Source organism: Prinia subflava, chromosome 9 (genome assembly GCF_021018805.1).
Source record: "Prinia subflava isolate CZ2003 ecotype Zambia chromosome 9, Cam_Psub_1.2, whole genome shotgun sequence".
Lineage (NCBI taxonomy): Eukaryota > Metazoa > Chordata > Aves > Passeriformes > Cisticolidae > Prinia > Prinia subflava.
The window spans coordinates 19863059-19880434 of record NC_086255.1 but is presented as its reverse complement, the minus strand read 5'-3'; the positions used below and the strand labels follow the sequence as shown (position 1 = coordinate 19880434).

The window sequence follows — 17376 nt, the reverse complement described above, 5'->3', positions numbered from 1 at the left end:
GGGGTTTTTCCATTATTTTCCAGCAGGGCCTTGTGCTGTCAGGAAATGCTGCCATTTGCTGAGCCAAACGGGGAAGAGCAGCCGAGTTCACAACCTAGCTATATCCACTTCATTGGCAAACAAACAGCTTCTCTGCCCAAAATTATAGTGTGAAACAGCTTTCCTTTTAAAGCTTATTAAATTCAATTGTGAAATGGAAAAATTGCTCTAGTCTTATGTCTTAAATTGCAAAGATTGGCCCCACTGCAGAAAGCCAGATGGTTGGGATTGAGGCTGTTTTTCTTAGAAAGGGAGGTCTCTTTGCTGTGAGTCTGAATGCTTTTGGAGGGAAGAGTCTCGTAACAGAGTGCTTTTTCTCTAGTGTTTAATCTGAAAGCACTAAGCTAGAAAATTAAGGCATTTTCAGAGGCAGGATAGACAGTATCTGTTCAGTCCTTCCTTATTTTTTGCTATAATTTCATTCTCAATCATTCAATTCTTGCCATAACCCATTTAATTCTTTGTTGCTAGCATGTAATGAAAATATTTTTGCCATAAACCAGGTAAATGTGTTACATTCACAAAGAACAGAACACAGAAGCCTATTCATCTATTCATTTTCTTGTGATAGTAGGTATGATTTAATCAATATTCTGCTTTGAACAACAAGGGAACTGGTAGGGATTTTCAGTCACGTAAAAAGATACATATGCACTAATATGCTTTAATTATCAAGGCTTTAATTATTAAGGTGCTTCACTTGTAAGGAAGTTTGTTCAAGAATAAATAAATGAGAACCAAAGCTTATAAGAATCTTGGTCAAGCTCGGAAATTGACAGGTAGTTATCTTTATACACACACATATATATCTGTCTCAGTGGATACTCGCATTAAGGATGACCAAAGTTGTGCAGAGTAGAATGTCTTCTAGTCTCTCCAAATCAACTTCCATCTATTTTGTATCTGAAGTAATTAATCTGACTCAGCTGAACTGTATTTCTCCATAGTGTCAAAACAAGTTTATAGTCTAAAATCAGATTTAGGTTGCAGACCACTGATATGAGTAAATTACATAAGCTTTTTTGGTATGATACACTGGATAATCTGTTGTTGGTATGCATAAGCCTCTATGTTCATGCTGTGCAGAGTGAAAGGTTTGTCATCTTGGAATGAGCTCTACCAGCCCTAGCAATTTTTGCATGAGAGATACTAGAAATAGGTTTTTGCTGTTTGTGTGAGTGTCCTATAATACAATTGTTATTTATTAAAGCATTGCTGAAGGAACACACTGCTTATTACTGCTGGACTTGAAGCTTTTCTTAAATTTATTGTTGGGGACTGATTCATTGCAGTTTTCTAAAAAAAACCAAATGTGCTGTTCAAAGTTGGTCTCTTAAATTCCTTTGAAAACATCCACATAGCCATTTATATTGTGTAGGTCAGAACTGCTTTGGGTTGGATTTACAGGTTAGCATGAAATAAATGCTTTTTCACTGCTTGGTCAGCTGCTGTATAACCCACTCCTTTACAAGGAGAGACTTCAAAATCAGATCCAAAATGATTTCTCCTTCCCACTGCTGCCTTAAGCGTAATGGTAACCAACCACTAATTTAAGGAATTTAATAGGGGTGTACAGTCAGATTCTGCCAAGGCCCCTAAACTGTCAGTGCAGTGTGCCTTAAACTGAGCACTTGCATGTTTTTTAACATTATGATGGAAACACATTAAAAGGGGATAGGGTATAAAATGGTTTACATCACAGTCTCAGGCTTTGTCTTCCACAGTAAGCTCAGCAATTTAGGTATTTCAGGAAACTTGTTGAGTGCTAGAGATTCATTTGGCTGAAGCAGTTGACTGCTACAGAGACACATGCAGAAAGGCAGTAGAGGGAAGTGGTTTTGTCTGGGTCAAAAAGACTATGGCTTAGGGTCTAATAGATAAGATATATCTTTTATTATACAATAAAGAATATTATGTGCTGTAAATTAAGGCACTGTAAGTGCAAAAAGCTTATTGAATCATCAAGAAGGCGTATTTGATTATGCAATCTTTAAGATTATTTTTTACAAGGATAGTTAGTATCTACTTAAAGCATATTTCATGTCCTTCAGTTTGTTTCAAAAAAAAACAAACCAAAAAACCAGATAATCCTCTTCTATTGCCCAACAATTGCCAGCAGCAACTTCCGGTAATCACCGCTTGTATCACTTGCTATCATTGTAGCCAATGTCTTCTGATACATCTGTGTGAATATCTGTTTAATTTGCACCAGGTCAATCTATGCAAAGACAAACAAAAGAGAAGACTCAAGCACAGAGTATGATGGACCTCCTAGGCAGCCCCCCCATCTCCTCCCTTGCGAACCAGAGAACACGTGCCAGGGGTGGGCTGTGCAGGGATTAACCCTGTGCAGTGGAGAAGCCAGCAGGACCCTCAGGGACAGAGGAGCAGCTCCCCTAGCAGGGGGCAGCAGTTGTTCCACGTCTGTAAAGAGTGTGCTGCCCTAACTCTGAACAGGTGAACTTCTCACCTTGGGGTGCTCCCTCACTGCCTAGACAGGCAACAACAGTTAAAAAGGAAACCACACACTTACTACTATCTAGGCAGAGTTAATTAAATTACTACATGAAAGCTGGCTTTAAAACTAATTAACACATGCATCTAAATGTGAGCCCCATGAAAGCTTCATGCAGGACATCATTTTACACCTGTGAAAGGAGCACTAAGTGACAAGCTGGTTTGGGTGGATGGCTTTCTGCTGCATGTGACTGGTACACAGGAAAGGTTTCTTACCTCACTGCGAGTGACTACAATTCTGATGAGGGTAGAATCATCTGTGCCAGCTCCCTTCATAGAATAATAAAGTCTTTCTGCAAAAAAGGCTGGGCGATTTAAAGCACATTGCACTGCAATAAAGGATATTATTAGGATTAGTTCCAGTAATGTATCCTGTATAGTGATACTTGGCAGGATCGATTTGGCAGGATTTTTGCTCTAGACAGATAGAGGCTGGCCTCAGTGAAGATCCAGTTACTGTGAATAATGGAAACTGTTTGTAGAGCTAGGCTTATTTTCAAGTTGACCAAATGAGTTATTGCTTTACACAAAAACTTATAGTTAGTAGCAGTTAACTCCTCTGAAAGTGCTTTTCAAAACCCTCTGAAGTCTTAATTCTCAAACAGATAATTCAAAAACAGTTCTCTCTGGATAGCTGGTATTGGGACACAAGGTATTTCACTCAAGTTCCACTGCCAGAATCTCACTAAGAGAAGTACAAAGGCAGAAGGTTCTCATGTAGTTCTGTAACTCCTGTAGTTACAGAATAGATCTTGTTTCAGGTAGATTGTTCCCACTCAGAGATGAGCCATTATTCTTCTACCTGATTCTCAGACCTGATTTTTTCCCATTAAACTCTTGAGTCGAATATACTCTGGGAAGTTTTTGCTTACCCATTATGGCTGTGGAATTACTGTCATTTGGGTAAGCACTGATATGACTGGTGTCTCCACATTTACCACTAAACATTACTGATTTGCACTGTCATTTAATTGTGCTGAATTGTGTAGAACTGCTTTACTATAGCAAGTCAGTAGGAAAAAGGGAATTTGAAACAACGTCATCTATTTTGCTAAGCTTGTCCTTAGCCACAGCTGAGCTTTTTGGGGTAGATGGTGGTGGGGGAGGGGGTGGAAAGGGAACTGTGCCTTCAGTAGGTTCATGCTGGCTCTGAGGTTATCTGTGTGGGTAGCTCAGCTGTCTCTGCTGAGAGCACACCCAGTTACGGCTCTGTGACACTGGTGCCTCTCTTCCAGAACTCTGAATTACACAGCTACAAGCACTAAGCACTGACCCTTGGTTCTGTGCACTTGCCTGCCTTCCCAGAGAAGTGACAAGTAGTTTCTATGTGGCCTTTTCTTATTCAAAACTGACTTCTTCATGATGGATGTTTAATTTCTTCATTTAAGTGCAAGATGAATCATTTGAATAACTGAAGCTGCTTCTGTTCTAGCAGAGTCTCTGATTATGTGATCATTTGCCATATGGCCAGTGCCAAATTGGGTTTTTGTTTGATTACATTTAGGTTTAATTTCTAAAGGATAAGGGGGGAGGGCAGAACATACAACTTACCAATAGTCTTCAAACCACGTTCCACATTTCCAGAAAATTCTCGGTCAATGCTGCTTAATAAATCACGATTAGCAATCTACAAATAAATGAGATTAATATGTACATGACGAAATGCAGTAGCAACTGGAACCTTGATTTAAAATACATGAACCAAGCTGATTTGAAATTAGTGAAGAACTCCTACCCTGGAGTATGCCTCAATTGTTGCTTTCAGCTGGGGAAAACTTCTGCTTGCCAGAACCATATTAAAGCAAGATTCATCAGTCCCAAGTCTTCCTTCACCCGCTTGGTACAGACGCTGAGCATCTTCTTGAGCTTTTTGATAATCCACAGTTTGATTCTCATCACGATTACCCTTAATGCAAAGACAACAGATACCAAATGAAATTTCACAGAGAAAGCTGTGCTTTAACTGCTTGCAGTGTATAGACCCCAGGCACGTATCTTCAAAGCTTGAAGCAGAAATAGTTTGAAATACATTATATTGCTTTAAAACTTCTCTTTGGTTTAATATTCTTTACAGGAAACAAATACAAAAGTGGCTCAGAACCCTATCTGTAGGACATGCTTTAAACTGCAGATACACTGACTCAGATAACTTCACCCCTACAAACCATCTCATAGTTCTAATTAAGTGCTGTACTTAATTCTCTATTTTACTTAATAATGTAAGCTTTCTCTTGATTTGTTTGTTTCTAGGCTTCAAGTTGCAAAGACTCTTCCCAAACGAACTAATGAATTATCTTACTGAATATGCACACCTGAAATATGTCAGGTTTCCCTCCTACTTTATTTAGAAGTTGCTTATTTCAAGTAAGAATATCTCCAGAAAGCACTTACTACACTTGTGTCAGTAGGGCTTATATGACATTTTATGTGCTTTGGTGCTTGTTTTGGCATTTTGCTGCCCAGTGCATGGATGGATACTGCTAAACATACTGGCTGAGCAGGCTGAATACATTCTCTCCAATACTGTTGTATCAATAGAGGTTAATATACTATTTAAATGATGTGGTTGTCAGTTATTGTAAACTACTGGATTCATCAAAATAAAAATTAGCAGCATGAGCTTCTCCAGGTTTGCTTTCTTGTGGATTTTGACCTTTAACCAGACATCTAGAGCATAGCTGAACTCTTACAAAGGTAGAAGCCAATGAGATAGAGAAGTGTTATAGAAATTCTAACAGAAATAAGCAAATTGATCAGAGAAATGTGGGAAGTTGCATTAGTTACATTATTTCTTCTTAAATGTGTGTAATTGCAAGTTGTTATTCTTCAGCACAAAATGAGCCCTATTAAATGATAAGGGATAAACCAGCCCCAGTGCTCATCTGAGCTCAACAGCAGCACCTCCCTGCCACTGGTGATATGAAGAGAAGGCAGGCTGTGGAGTAATCTGGGGGAGAGGCACATCTTATCTTGTCTGTAGGGATTCTCACAAGCATTCTACAGACCACAGAGGTTATCCAATCAGCTTCACCCAGATTACATTGTTAACATGCAAAAAGTAAAAAGCATCTTGCTCTAACAGCAGTGTAGAGCACTGTTTTAGGGAACCACCTGGTTGTATCTGCACAGTATTTCCACATAAGTTCTCATATTATTTGAGGGTGCTAAATTAGGTCACACAATTCATCATGGATTTGTAGATAAGAAGCATCTCTTGAGGAAGGACTCAAGTGTCACATCTTAGGGAATAAATTCATGACCATGGGCTAGTTTCTTAAAACCTGCCTCTTGCTAAGCACACACAGGCTATTTATGGAGCCATTATGACTAAACACGACAGACTGTACAATGTTATCTTATTAAATAAATTAAAGCTCACTTGGCACATAGATACAAGTAATCGTTCAAAGTGTCCTGAAGTGTCTGATCTGATGTCTTCTTCAATGTCCCTTCCAAATTCTGATTTATAGCAGTTGACTATTTCACGAATTTCCTGGTTTGTCCTTGTGCAAAGGATTTCAATCAACACGCTCTCCTGCGTGCCTGCTCCCTGTAGGCAGAGAAGACAAAGGCATAACTACAGAGCACTACCTGTGCAGTTTTCTTCAGCTGTGAAACAAGGCAAACATCTGGTATTTCAATCCCTAATACAATCTACATTGTAAGAACAGTACCCCTGCAGTGTGAAGGCACCAAGGCTAGTGTGTACTTAAAGTGGAGTGAAGCTTCCTCAAACATGCCATTCTGCACCAGTTCAGGGAAACACCCCAAAGTTATACATCCACATCAGTGACATTGACCAAAGCTAAATGGAAAATGGATTAGGAAGGAAATTCTTTGGCAACCTTAATCTGGAAACTTACCTAAGGAAGGTAGAGCCTTATGATAATCATTAAAATCAAAGATACACATGTAAATTCTGTTTTGGTCAGTGCACAGGTGCATTCCCTATCCACATGTGGCTGCTTACACAAGGTGGAACTTTTTACAGATGCTTCCTTCCCCCCAGAATAAAAGTTAATTGTGATTTCTGTGTACAGGGGTATCTTACTGGCATAAGCATCTCAATTCAGGGAAGGATTAGATAGGAGAGAAGATGTATGTGAGACTTCTAGGTAATCCTATATTAGGAATTTTTCAAAATGGTTGAGTGGCTATTCCCCATTGAAGGCAGATCTTCATTTAAGCTCCACGTTCTCCAGAAGGTGTGCACTAATACATTGAGTTACTCATTTCCACCATCAGCCACCTCCTAGCTGCTGCAGCTCAAGCAAGACATTCCAGTAAACTGGATGTACCAGTTTACCTGAGTTAAAAGTTTAAACCAACTAGCTCACCTAATCTCTAAATGCTGTCTTTATATTTGAACAGATACATCCATGATATGACATTTAAGAAATTATTTTTTCATTGTATTTTTGGGGAAAAAAGGGATAGTCCAAAAATACCTTTCAGTAACAAAGGCTTGTTCCTAGTAAGGAAAGGCATATACCTTTAGTTTAAACAGTAGTTATGGTTTTAACAGCACCCTGGCCCTTTCTAGGTTCTAGCAAAAATTATGCTCAAGTGGTAGAGAACAAGGTTCTGTCCTGCAGCGTTTCCTCCTCTACTGAATGGACATCTGTCCTGAACTGGCCAGTCCTGCAGAAATTTTCCAGAACTGGGGGACATAGCAGGAAAGAATTTTAAGCCCTGCAGTCCCAGCATTTGTTTGACACTAGTGGATTTTTCAACAATGCTGGGAGCAGGTATTCTTAGATGAGCATTTGAAGATAGCTTTAAACTGTTTTCTTCCCAGCAATACCATACCTTCATCGCATGACGTAAACTCCAGGCATCATAGTACGTACTCGGCATGAAGAGGGCCAGAATCAATTCCTCCACATTACCACTTAGCTCAGACTTCAGGTCTTTAATTAAATCCTGTTCAATTATAAACACAAAAAGGGCTTTGCAGAGTGTTAGGCATATACAGATTATGTACTGAAGAAAGATCAAACTAGAATTTACTTTTATGACTTATTTCTACCTTTGTGCTGTTTTTCCTGTAAAGCATTGTTTTATTTATCTCTGACAGCTCAGCTGTTCTCCATTATGTCTTTGCAAATGCCACAACTACAAAATTTCACTTTAGGTTGCAAAAATGACAGGGAAGAAATTAAATTACATTTATTTCATTTCATTTACTATCCAGTCCTCAATCATTTCTCAGTTTGTTTCTTGGGAAGAAGATTTCAGTGCTGGTTTGTGCAGATAAAAAGCTCAGTAGTTTCAGACACTAATACAAGGGCAGTTTAAGCTTGATTATTTTCTGTCAAGCATTAGAGAAGCTTCTTGTGTGGTCAGGGACAGAGACATCCTCCAGCTTTTCCCCACCCCTCCTTCTGCCAGGTATCAGGACAGCCCTATGTCAAACACCAGCTGTCTCCCAAATACATAAGGAATATAACCAAAAGAAGTGCATTTAAAAATTGCCCAAATCATTCCCCAGGACTAAAATGCAATGCAACCAGGCAGTTAAAGCAGCAGCTGAAGGTTTGGGTTTGTTTCCCAAGTCAAAGAACCAGTGAACATACCTTGCCATACATAGTCTTGAAAGCTGCTTTGATTTTTTGCCTTTGATCGTTGGAGCGGTTGGCAACAACATTTATGATGGCCTGCTCATCAGTTCCTTGGAAACAGAAGGGCAATGTCATGTAAGTATGGTCTCTCCAAAACTGCATTTTACTGTTGCATTTAGGCATCGTTACAAAATAAGAGGCTGCTATTTAAGTCCACCAAATTTTCTGTGTAACTTTATCTACTAAATAGCCCAGACCATTTTGAAAATGTAACTTTTGAAAAGCTTGGGGGGGGGGGGCAGGGGGGGAAGTAGAGTTAAATAAAAACAGAAGAAAACAACAAAATGGCATTAAGAAGTTAGATCAATAGGAACTAAAGCTTCTGTTGCTTACTTACCAAAACCCTTCATAGCTTTGCGTAGAATTTCTGCATCCCTTCCAGCATCGAAGTTTGGAGCAGCTTGAATTGTACCCTGGGTACACTGAACCATTGCAGCAGGCTGAAAATAAGAGTCACATGTAACTAGGAATCTAATAAATAATAAATAATAAATAATAAATGTAATAACTTAAAATAATAAAAAATAATAAAAAATAAACATTCAAATTAAAATCACAACCCTGCTATCAGTACTTCAGAAGGAGTTGCCCATTAGTTCTGCATTTCTTCCTCTAACACACAATCAGGGCAACATTGCTCTGAGGGTAGATGGAAATTCCTGATGCAGAACACAATTTATGCCTTTGGAAATCATCTGTAAAACCATTAAAGCTATAGAAGCCACATCAGATTAATTACAGAAGAGAATACAGCACATACCGGACCAGGCATTGGGGATGGTACTTGTCCACCAGGAAATCCTGGTGAAAAGAAAGAACAAGGTAGGAGAAATTAATTAGGTCTCCTCTTATTATGGAAATGCCATCTAATCTGAATATAAAGCCAGACCTACCACTGCACACAACCTGTTTCCTAGTGATATCTACTGCTTCTTCCCTTGGGCATAACGGGAAGAAGCAACCACAGATGCATTTTGGTACATACACTAGCAAGGCAATTCTAAAAATACTGAACTACTGGTGCTGTGGGAACAGGAAGGATCTCTCCTTATGAAATTCTGCTATTTTTGACAGAAGCCAAGATAGCCCAAACCAATGAAGAATGTGTTCCATGCTCTCTTTAAAAGCTCTTATATACATATTAAAATGCCTAGCATGTAAACAATAAATATTCAGAATTCATTTCTGCAAAAAGGATTGAAGGAATCTCATTTTGTGATCAAAAGCACTGGTAATACAAAAGCTAAAACTATCTTTTGTACTGGAATTTTGGGTTTTTTTCATCATATGTATGCATATTCCTTATCATTTTAATAGCAACTTGGTATCAGAGTTAACAGAGCAATCGTAAAGAGGTTTTGCTGGTTTGAATTTCTTTAAAACACAACTGATACATTCCAGGACAAAAATCAACTCTATAGTACCTGACCACTCAAAGCATTACAAGCACTGCACTGCTTTTATGCAAATGTTTGCATTCTCCTTTCCTCTTTCTCCAGTGTGTCAGGAATCACTGTGAACACACAGATGTGAAAAATGCAATTGAGATTAACAGAACTGCTAGATACTCAGTGAATGTGGAGTCTGGATTTCACAGTTCTCATCAGATACTTGCAGTTTGAAAAAGGGCAAGCACCTAAACCACTACATCATGACCATTATTCAGGGCCAGCCATCCCTTTTGGCTGAGAACTGGTTCTCATCAGCCTTCAGTGACCTGGTCAAGAAAGGTGGCAGGAGGTGCACAGCACACAAACCTCAACAGCTACAAGTAACAAAGGTAAGGGCCTAATTTATTACTATCTATCCTGGGGTCTCTTGGTGTAACCTTGGATGCCTGAAGTCTCTTACATATGACATACCTGGGATTTGTGCAGGTCCACCTCCAGCATAGCTTTGGGCAGGAGGCTGCTGTGGATAGCCACCAAAGCCAGGCCCAGTGGGAGGCACAGCAAAGCCAGGGCCTGGAGGAGCCAGGGGAAAAAAAACTGCTTTAGCAGACTTATTTTGTACTTCTTGACACAACAGGAGCCAGGTTACTGGGCAGAGCTACGTAAGAGACCAGTTTCTCCATGTCTGTGCAGTGACCCAGAACCACCAGGCTCTGCCATCAGCACACAGGTATTTACTGCTGGATGGCAACCTGGCTGGCTGCCTGTGTGCTGCTGCCTGAACCCATCACTGAACAAAGCTGCTTTTCTTTACTATTTCTAATGAGCACAGGGAATGGTTACACTGGAAATAACTCCTGACTGCTTCTCTAACAAAAGCTCTTACCTCCAGGATAAGGTGGCATTCCTCCAGCCTGGGGAGCTCCAGGGAAGCCCCCTGAAGCAGGGTAGCCCCCCGGGGCAGGATATCCTGCTGCCCCTGGAAAGCCAGCATTCGGTGCTGCAGGATAGGTCCCTCCTCCTGATGGAGGGAATCCTCCAGGAACAGCAGGATAGGTGTACTGACCAGCTGGTGGATAGACAGACTCCTGTCCTGTCGGCTGAAACACAAAAACGAGATGTCTGTACGCCTGTTAACAGCACATTAGAGTAAAAACTCCCAAGCTGTCAAAATGCCCACGTGGATAATAACAGTGTGAATTATCCAATTAGCTGTAGGGCTTGAAGCAGCAGCAGCAGAATTTCTGAAGCCTGGATGGAGTCCTCCTGGTTGGGTGTTCTGATGCATCTCCTGTGTTGACACAGAATCAGAGTGTGCTGCAGGGTGGAAGTCACCTCTGGCTGGCCTGTGATCTCATCCAGCCTCAAAGCAGAGCCAGCTTTGGGGTTGGGTGAGCTCATACACGGCCTGATAGTGAAGTTTTCAGTATCTACAAGGAATGGCAAATTCACAGCTCTCTAGGCCCCTGTTCCAGTGTTTGACAGTGTTTTTCTAGAGGAAAATGTTTTCCTCAAACTAAATTGCAATTGCAACCTGTATTTGCTAGCTGCCCTTTCACTGAGTACCTCTGACAAGAGCTGGCTCCAGTGTCTCTGATGCTCCTCCTCACCCAGCAGAAGACTGAACAGATCTGTGCTTAGCCTGCTCTTCTCCAGGCAAGCAGCCTTCCCCGGTCATGCTCCTCTTTGTCTTTGTTGTACTGGGAGGCCACAAGCAGACACAGCATTCCAGAAGTGCTCTTGCTAAAGCCTTGTGTGTCATTAGCCTTCCTCCCTGAGGACTGGCAGTGCTGAGCCACGCTCGACTTGTCAGCCACTGGCACTCCTGGTCCTTCACTGGAAAGCTGCTCTTTGTATCCCACACAAGGAGCAGGTGAGCTCAGCTCAGCTTGCTCTCTATGAAGCATTAGGAGCTCACCCCCTGTTAAAAGGCTTTTAAGAGCATAGTAGCTTTGAAACTTCTGCCTCTCATGCACAAACAGTATTTTCAAATTTTACAGAGTAAGAACTTGGGGTTTTTTTCCCATTTCCTTTGGAATACAGGTTATAAAGCATGGACATTTAATGACTAAATCTGTATCACTGAGTCAGACTGAACACCTATTACAGGTTTTAAATAAAAAGAACAAGTCCAACAGCTATATATTTGTTTTGCTACATGTATGATTTACCAGCTGTACCACAAAGGTTGCCATTAGCATTAAAATATATTAGGAATATTTACTTGAATGATCTGGATCTCTAAAGCAAAGCCCTGTAAGGTAAAAGTCATTATACATGATCTTAGACATCAGGCATTCAAAATCAGCTTCATAATGAAGCCTAATGGATGGGCCCATTACTCACTTGCTGGGAATCACCTTTACTGACTAGCTTGAGAAATAAGAGTCACACATTACATACAGTACACATTCCCTCTTGACCCCAGAAAACACAAATAAAGTGCAGAGCAGCAAAGCCTAGCTCCAATGTTCTCCTCGGGTTTGGCTGTCCCAAGATTTCTAGCCCCAAATTCCTGTGCCCAGGCTATAAAATATTCTTTTCCCCAGAGGTTCAGTCTAACATTTGTCTGCCTGACTCAATAAAAAGATTTTATTGGAATTTAGATTCATAAATCCAAAATTAGGATCCTCAAAGCCCTGCTCAGATTACTACTAGTGCTGCAGAAAAAAATAACTTCACATATGGCTTTCTGAATTGGTTATCCCATTGGGAATCATCAATGAGACCAGGAAATCATTGCTAACAAGTCTAAAAGGTCTTTTAAATGAATTCATTGGAGCTGGCTATTTGTTTAGATGCTAGTTAAGAAAAGAAGATATTTTCAGATGCAGTTAAAATTTTCAGTTAAAATTAAACTACAGCTAAAATCATGAAGGTTCAGCAGAACCTTGAGGGAAGAAAAGAAATCCTGGAGTTAAGAGTCTTGTTTCTCACATGTTTGTCTTTAGTTTGACTGACTTTAGTGTCTCAGAAGAAGTAAGGGTAGATTGTAAAGCAAAATCATCAGAGAATTTATTCCATGTATTTACATGTATATATTTATATCTTGCACTTATTTATAGCTTTTCAGTATCTTAAAGGCATTCAGGCTGAGATCCCTGCTGAAGTCTGGGTCTGTACTCCACAGGACACAGGTGACATTCCCACAATTACAGTGTGACAAGTGCCTGAGCGCCACCATCAGTGCCATAAAAGCACAGAGATGAATCTAGCTTTGAAAAATACTGCAGGCATATCAAAAAGACTGCAGTATCAGCCATACCTGACACATTTCAGCCCTCCATTAAGTTTCCTTCAAATTTTTAGTCCTTTCAGTTGTGAGCAGAAGGTGAAATAGTCCTGTGGATAAGGGAGTCAAGATACAGTGTTCTATATCCTCAGAAGAAATATTTCCTTGGTGTTATATGAAAGCTGGGCTACTTGAGTGAAGTGTTCCAAGGTCTTCCTGATGGCTGTGACCACTGAAGCTTGTTCAACATCTCTGTAAATCCTAGGATACTGCTATGTGAGTATTTGGTACAGACTGGTTCAGAGATTACCTCTAACCTTACATGTAAAGGGCCTTCTACTTACAGAAGAAACTTAAAAAGAAAAAAAGAAAAAGAACTGATGAGACGAGACAGCTATAGTTAAATAACCAAACTCAGAAGAAAAAGATAAAACAAGACCAAAGACCTTTCTGGAACAATGGGTGTCATTTAAAAAACTAAACTTCCTTCTTGGAATTCTTGTGTGACAGCTGTGAAGTCATCCTCAGAGATATACAGATAAAAACAAAGACCATGATCACTAGAGAACAGTGATGAACTGACAGCTACTATTTACAGACACATGGAGCGCAGTAAGAAGGGGCATTGACAAAATACAAATGCATCAGGAATGCAACACATTGAAGATCCATACTTACAGGATAACCTGGGAAAGCAGGGTAGCCATCAGAAGGGGGATACCCAGGGTATGACATTCTGGGGAGGGAAAAAAGAGTATTTTCACTGTGAAGCACTAGATATAAGCTTGTAGCAGGTATTTGCTTGCTAATTGCCTATTAAATCACCTGAATAATTTGCTATTAACCCATGAAACTTTTCCTCTTTTCTCTCCTACATCTGACCATAGCAATCAGAATTCAGAAGGGAAGCATCTTCAACTTCGTCATTAACTATCACTCTTATTTAGGATCAGACACACATTTAAGCATGGTAAGAAGCTCAGACCTCCAGAAAGCTCTGAAATACAAGACACACTCTGAGGTGCCAGCAGGAGAGAGATGAACCCTTTGCCAGGACAGAAACCGTGCAGGTTTCTGGACTGCACCAAGCACCTGTATCCACCATCCTGCACTGCTCTGCTCACAGGGGTAGTTCCTGGGAGAAGAGCAGTACCCCCGCTATCCCATGTAAAAGGTGTAATCCCTCAGCATTACTTCATTTGTGGAGCAAATTTCTATTTCCTGACAGTAACTGTTTATTTTAGTCACATTTTTAACAGAGGGACTTGGGGAGTAGGGGTAGAGATCATCCCATCCTGCTTGTTTGCCAGCCAGTTGGGCAGGGAGATTCGAGCCCATTAGCCAGGTTATGAAACATTTAATGACAGGGGAAAAAAATGGACTTTAAATTTGGCACAAGCATCCTCAAGTTGAACAGCGGCTCTGACGTAACTACTTTCCTAACCAAAACAACAACAAACTTTTCCCGTCAGACTCTCGTTTGCTCCGCTGTCCCCGGATGGGCACGGGCGGGTGAAGCCGGGCCCGGGTGTGTCTCAGCTGGGACACTGGCCAGCGGTGGAACCCCAGCGGGCGCGCCGCGTCCCGTGTGCTGGGCGGGAGCGGGGAACACGGGTGAGTCCCGTTGTTGCGGCTGCTCCTCCGGGAACGCCGCCCGGCCCCGCACCGCCCCGGGGGGACACCGGGAGGGGGCACGGCCCGAGCCCTCCCTGCGCCACCAGCACCGCGCCCGCCCCCGCCGCCTTCAAGGGCCCCGCCCGCCGCTGCCCCGCTGCGCTCCGGGCGTTCACGCATCACCCCAGGCTCCTCCCGCTCCCTCAGCCGCCAGCCCGGCGAATCCTCCGGTGAGGTGGAGCTGCGGGCGGAGGCAAGTATCCCGGTGTCCCGGTACCTGCTTCTCCCGAGGCCACCTGACCTCGTCCCCGCTCCGCAGCGCCAGCGCAGCCCCCGCCGGGGGTGCGGCTCCCCGGGGCAGGCGACACCTCCCTCGGCCGGACACCTGCCGAGCGCCGAGCCGGGGCCGGCCGCGGCTCCGGGAGCGCTGCCCAGGGCTCCGTCCGGCACGGCCGCACCCGGGGCCGGGGCAGAGCCCCCGGGCGATGTGCGAACGGGCCGGGCTGCGGCGAGGGACACGCGGGTCGCGGCCGCGCGGTTCCCCCCTCCCCCCCGCCGCCTCACCTGAGGGGAACCTGCGGAGCCTCCGGCCTCTCTCCGCAGCCACACCGCAAAATGGAGCCTGTGCGGCCCGCGGTGCCCGCCCCGCCCCCGGCACCGAGCCCGCCCCGCCCGGCCCACGGGCCGCGCTCCCCGCGGGCAGGGCCGCCGCGCCCGGTGCCGGTAGTGACGGCCCTGCCCGCACAGAACCCTGTGCTGTGTGTGTTCGCCCCGTGTCGCTGAAGGAAAGCTGTGAGCTGCCCGCTGTCCCTCGGGACGGACGAGAGGTAAGCGCACAGGCGCAAGTGCCACGGAGCTGCTCGCCTGTGGAGCTGTGTCCGGGAAAGCGTTCCCGCTGGAGCGCTCGGAGATGCCATCCCACGGGAGTCCTTGGCCACCCGCTAGGAAAGCGGGAGAAAAGTTCACACTGAGTTTCTCTGTAGCACCACTGCAATGGAGTTCAGCCCTAATGTGTGTAGTGCTAAGTCTTCCATCCAGTAACACATGAGGCTGTAGATCAAGAGCATTGTTCAGTAGCTGTCAGGGAGTCCATCAAGTCACCCAGGCCACCAGAACTGCATGTAACAGGCAAAGAATATAAAAGACCTAAGTGCGTGGAGCTGGAGGAGCTGCTCCTTTTGCTATAGTTACTGAAGACCAGTATCTAGGCCCCAAGAGGACATAAAGGTAAGATTGACTGACTACTACATACATTTCTCTAGAAAAAAATCTTAATTATAGTTACTTGAATGTAATTATGGGGACTGTGCTCACTGTTGTGTTTCTGTCTGTTGTAATGTTTATTCATATTATACTTTGAATAGACATTACACACACATAGTCCTTTCTTTACCTGATGGTTATTCATAAGACATTCTGACAAACAAGATACAATTTATGAAGGATTCACCTATGATATTATGCAGCAGTTACTTAAGGTTATTCAAAATATCCCCTTTTTTGTTTATGACAAACATGTTAGCAGTTTAGAGACCATTCCAATGCAAACAGCTTTGGTTCTTTCCTGTAACCTGGTGCAGCACTTTAGCTCTAGATGAAATAACAATCTGTTATTTCATTTCTGTTCTATTTGTCTGTAAAACAAGTGAAGTGCAGGCAGCAGAAAATAGGTGGGTAATTATTTACCATGCTTGCTTGCTTCCAATGAAGAGCAGCTAAAGCCACATGAATCTAATACATTACCTATCCAGGAAAATTGGGCTTGTTCTCTCTTGTTTGCCCCGAACACCTTAGGAGTGGCTTTAAGAATTTAATCCTCACAGCATTCTTCAGCTGACACTCCGAGTGCATGCCTTCTTTATTTCACCTGTCAAGCACATTTCTTTCAGGACAGATATATATTTTAATCCTTGTTTCCATGGGAACCAAGTACAATTATAAAATACATAATTCTTTGCCTTTTTCATTTAGTGGACTGTTTTGATCTGAGCTACTTAAGAAAAGAACAATTTGTTTTAAAAAGAAGTATAAAAGGAAGAAGAGAAAATTTTTAACAAAAATTACATGTGTCTGAAGAATCTTAAATGCATAGAATAATTATGTATCAATAAGAATGTTTAGAAATGCTTTTTTAAAGCATACAATGGAGCCATTTTGGTAATCTAATTTCATTCTCTGTATTTAGGGAAAATCCTTGGCTTGTTATTATACCTAAAACCCAAACATTTAGAAGAGCTTCTAAAACCCCATGCAGAGTCAAGGCAGCTTCTCACTATCAGAAAATTCAAGTTTAGTGGAGAGACAAACTTTTGTTCTTCTCTTTTGTAATACTCTTGCATCTGATCCTAAGACATTGTACTGGACAGAATTCTGGTCTGGACTGACTTGGCTTAACCACATAGTCGTGCTGAGTGCTGTCAAAAGAGCTGAAACAAAACTTTTTTTCCAGATGAATTTATTGTTGGTGATGTAGGTGGCTAAAGCATTGCTGTTTCTCTCTTCTATGTGTCCTGGTCAGAACATTATTTCCCACTTAAATAAGATAAAGCATTGCTTTTGGTGTTCTACTCCAGCCAGTATAGTTAAATTAAAAACAAAAACTTTTCCCAAGTTTGTTTTAAGAACTGGTCAGCTTTGAACCAGAGGTCAAAGTGTAACAAACCCACAGGATACTGCAGTGGTCCAAGTCTACATTAAGTACTAAAAATCCTTCTCCTGCTAGCCTGCCTTGTGGCTGCAGTTGTCAGAATGCACAGCTGCAGTAAGCGGCTGAGTTAACCTTCCCTGTGAGCAGGAGCAGAGCGAGCTGGGCTCACTGCAGGAGGAGCCGTGTTCGGCTGCCTGCTCCAGGACTCACTGCCCGGTGAGTCATGAGCGCCCCACCCGCCCTGGCCTGAGCCAGCCTTTCACAGCCCTCACCGCTGAGAGGCCAGCCAGCCTCCTCTTCCCTTGTGAGGAAATT

The 17376-nt window shown here is 42.6% G+C and overlaps 2 protein-coding genes across 5 annotated transcripts in view; one reads left to right on the top strand and one right to left on the bottom strand.

Annotated features, from left to right (window-relative positions):
- The window catches only part of PPP3CB (protein phosphatase 3 catalytic subunit beta), a 47185-nt gene extending 41281 nt beyond the window's left edge, over positions 1–5904 (top strand). For 2 of the 4 annotated variants that reach the window (XR_010081326.1, XM_063405830.1), the window contains one exon: positions 4807–5904. The gene's annotated coding sequence lies outside the window, so the exon portion shown is untranslated. The remainder of the gene's footprint in view (positions 1–4806) is intronic. The other 2 variants (XR_010081325.1, XR_010081324.1) reach the window with 1 other exon arrangement.
- Positions 1911–15081, bottom strand: ANXA7 (annexin A7). Its single transcript, XM_063405823.1, has 13 exons — positions 14979–15081; positions 13479–13536; positions 10455–10668; positions 10040–10141; positions 8938–8978; positions 8515–8617; positions 8133–8227; positions 7366–7479; positions 5936–6106; positions 4292–4462; positions 4108–4183; positions 2773–2885; positions 1911–2257 (listed from the first exon to the last, which is right to left on the bottom strand). The coding sequence occupies exons 2-13, from the start codon at positions 13533–13535 to the stop codon at positions 2135–2137; spliced, it is 1380 nt and encodes a 459-aa protein (XP_063261893.1). The 5' UTR covers position 13536; positions 14979–15081; the 3' UTR covers positions 1911–2134.
- Positions 15082–17376: the final 2295 nt, after the last annotated feature.

Bases quoted from the DNA above. Each gene is read 5' to 3' on its own strand.
- ANXA7 (XM_063405823.1), bottom strand. From the start codon at position 13,535: ATGTCATACCCTGGGTATCCCCCTTCTGATGGCTACCCTGCTTTCCCA. The intron at 10,142-10,454 runs GTAAGAGCTTTT...TGGCTCCTCCAG, and splicing joins AATGCCACCTTATCCTGGAG to GCCCTGGCTTTGCTGTGCCT. The intron at 7,480-8,132 runs GTATGTTCACTG...ATAATTGAACAG, and splicing joins TCAAGACTATGTATGGCAAG to GATTTAATTAAAGACCTGAA.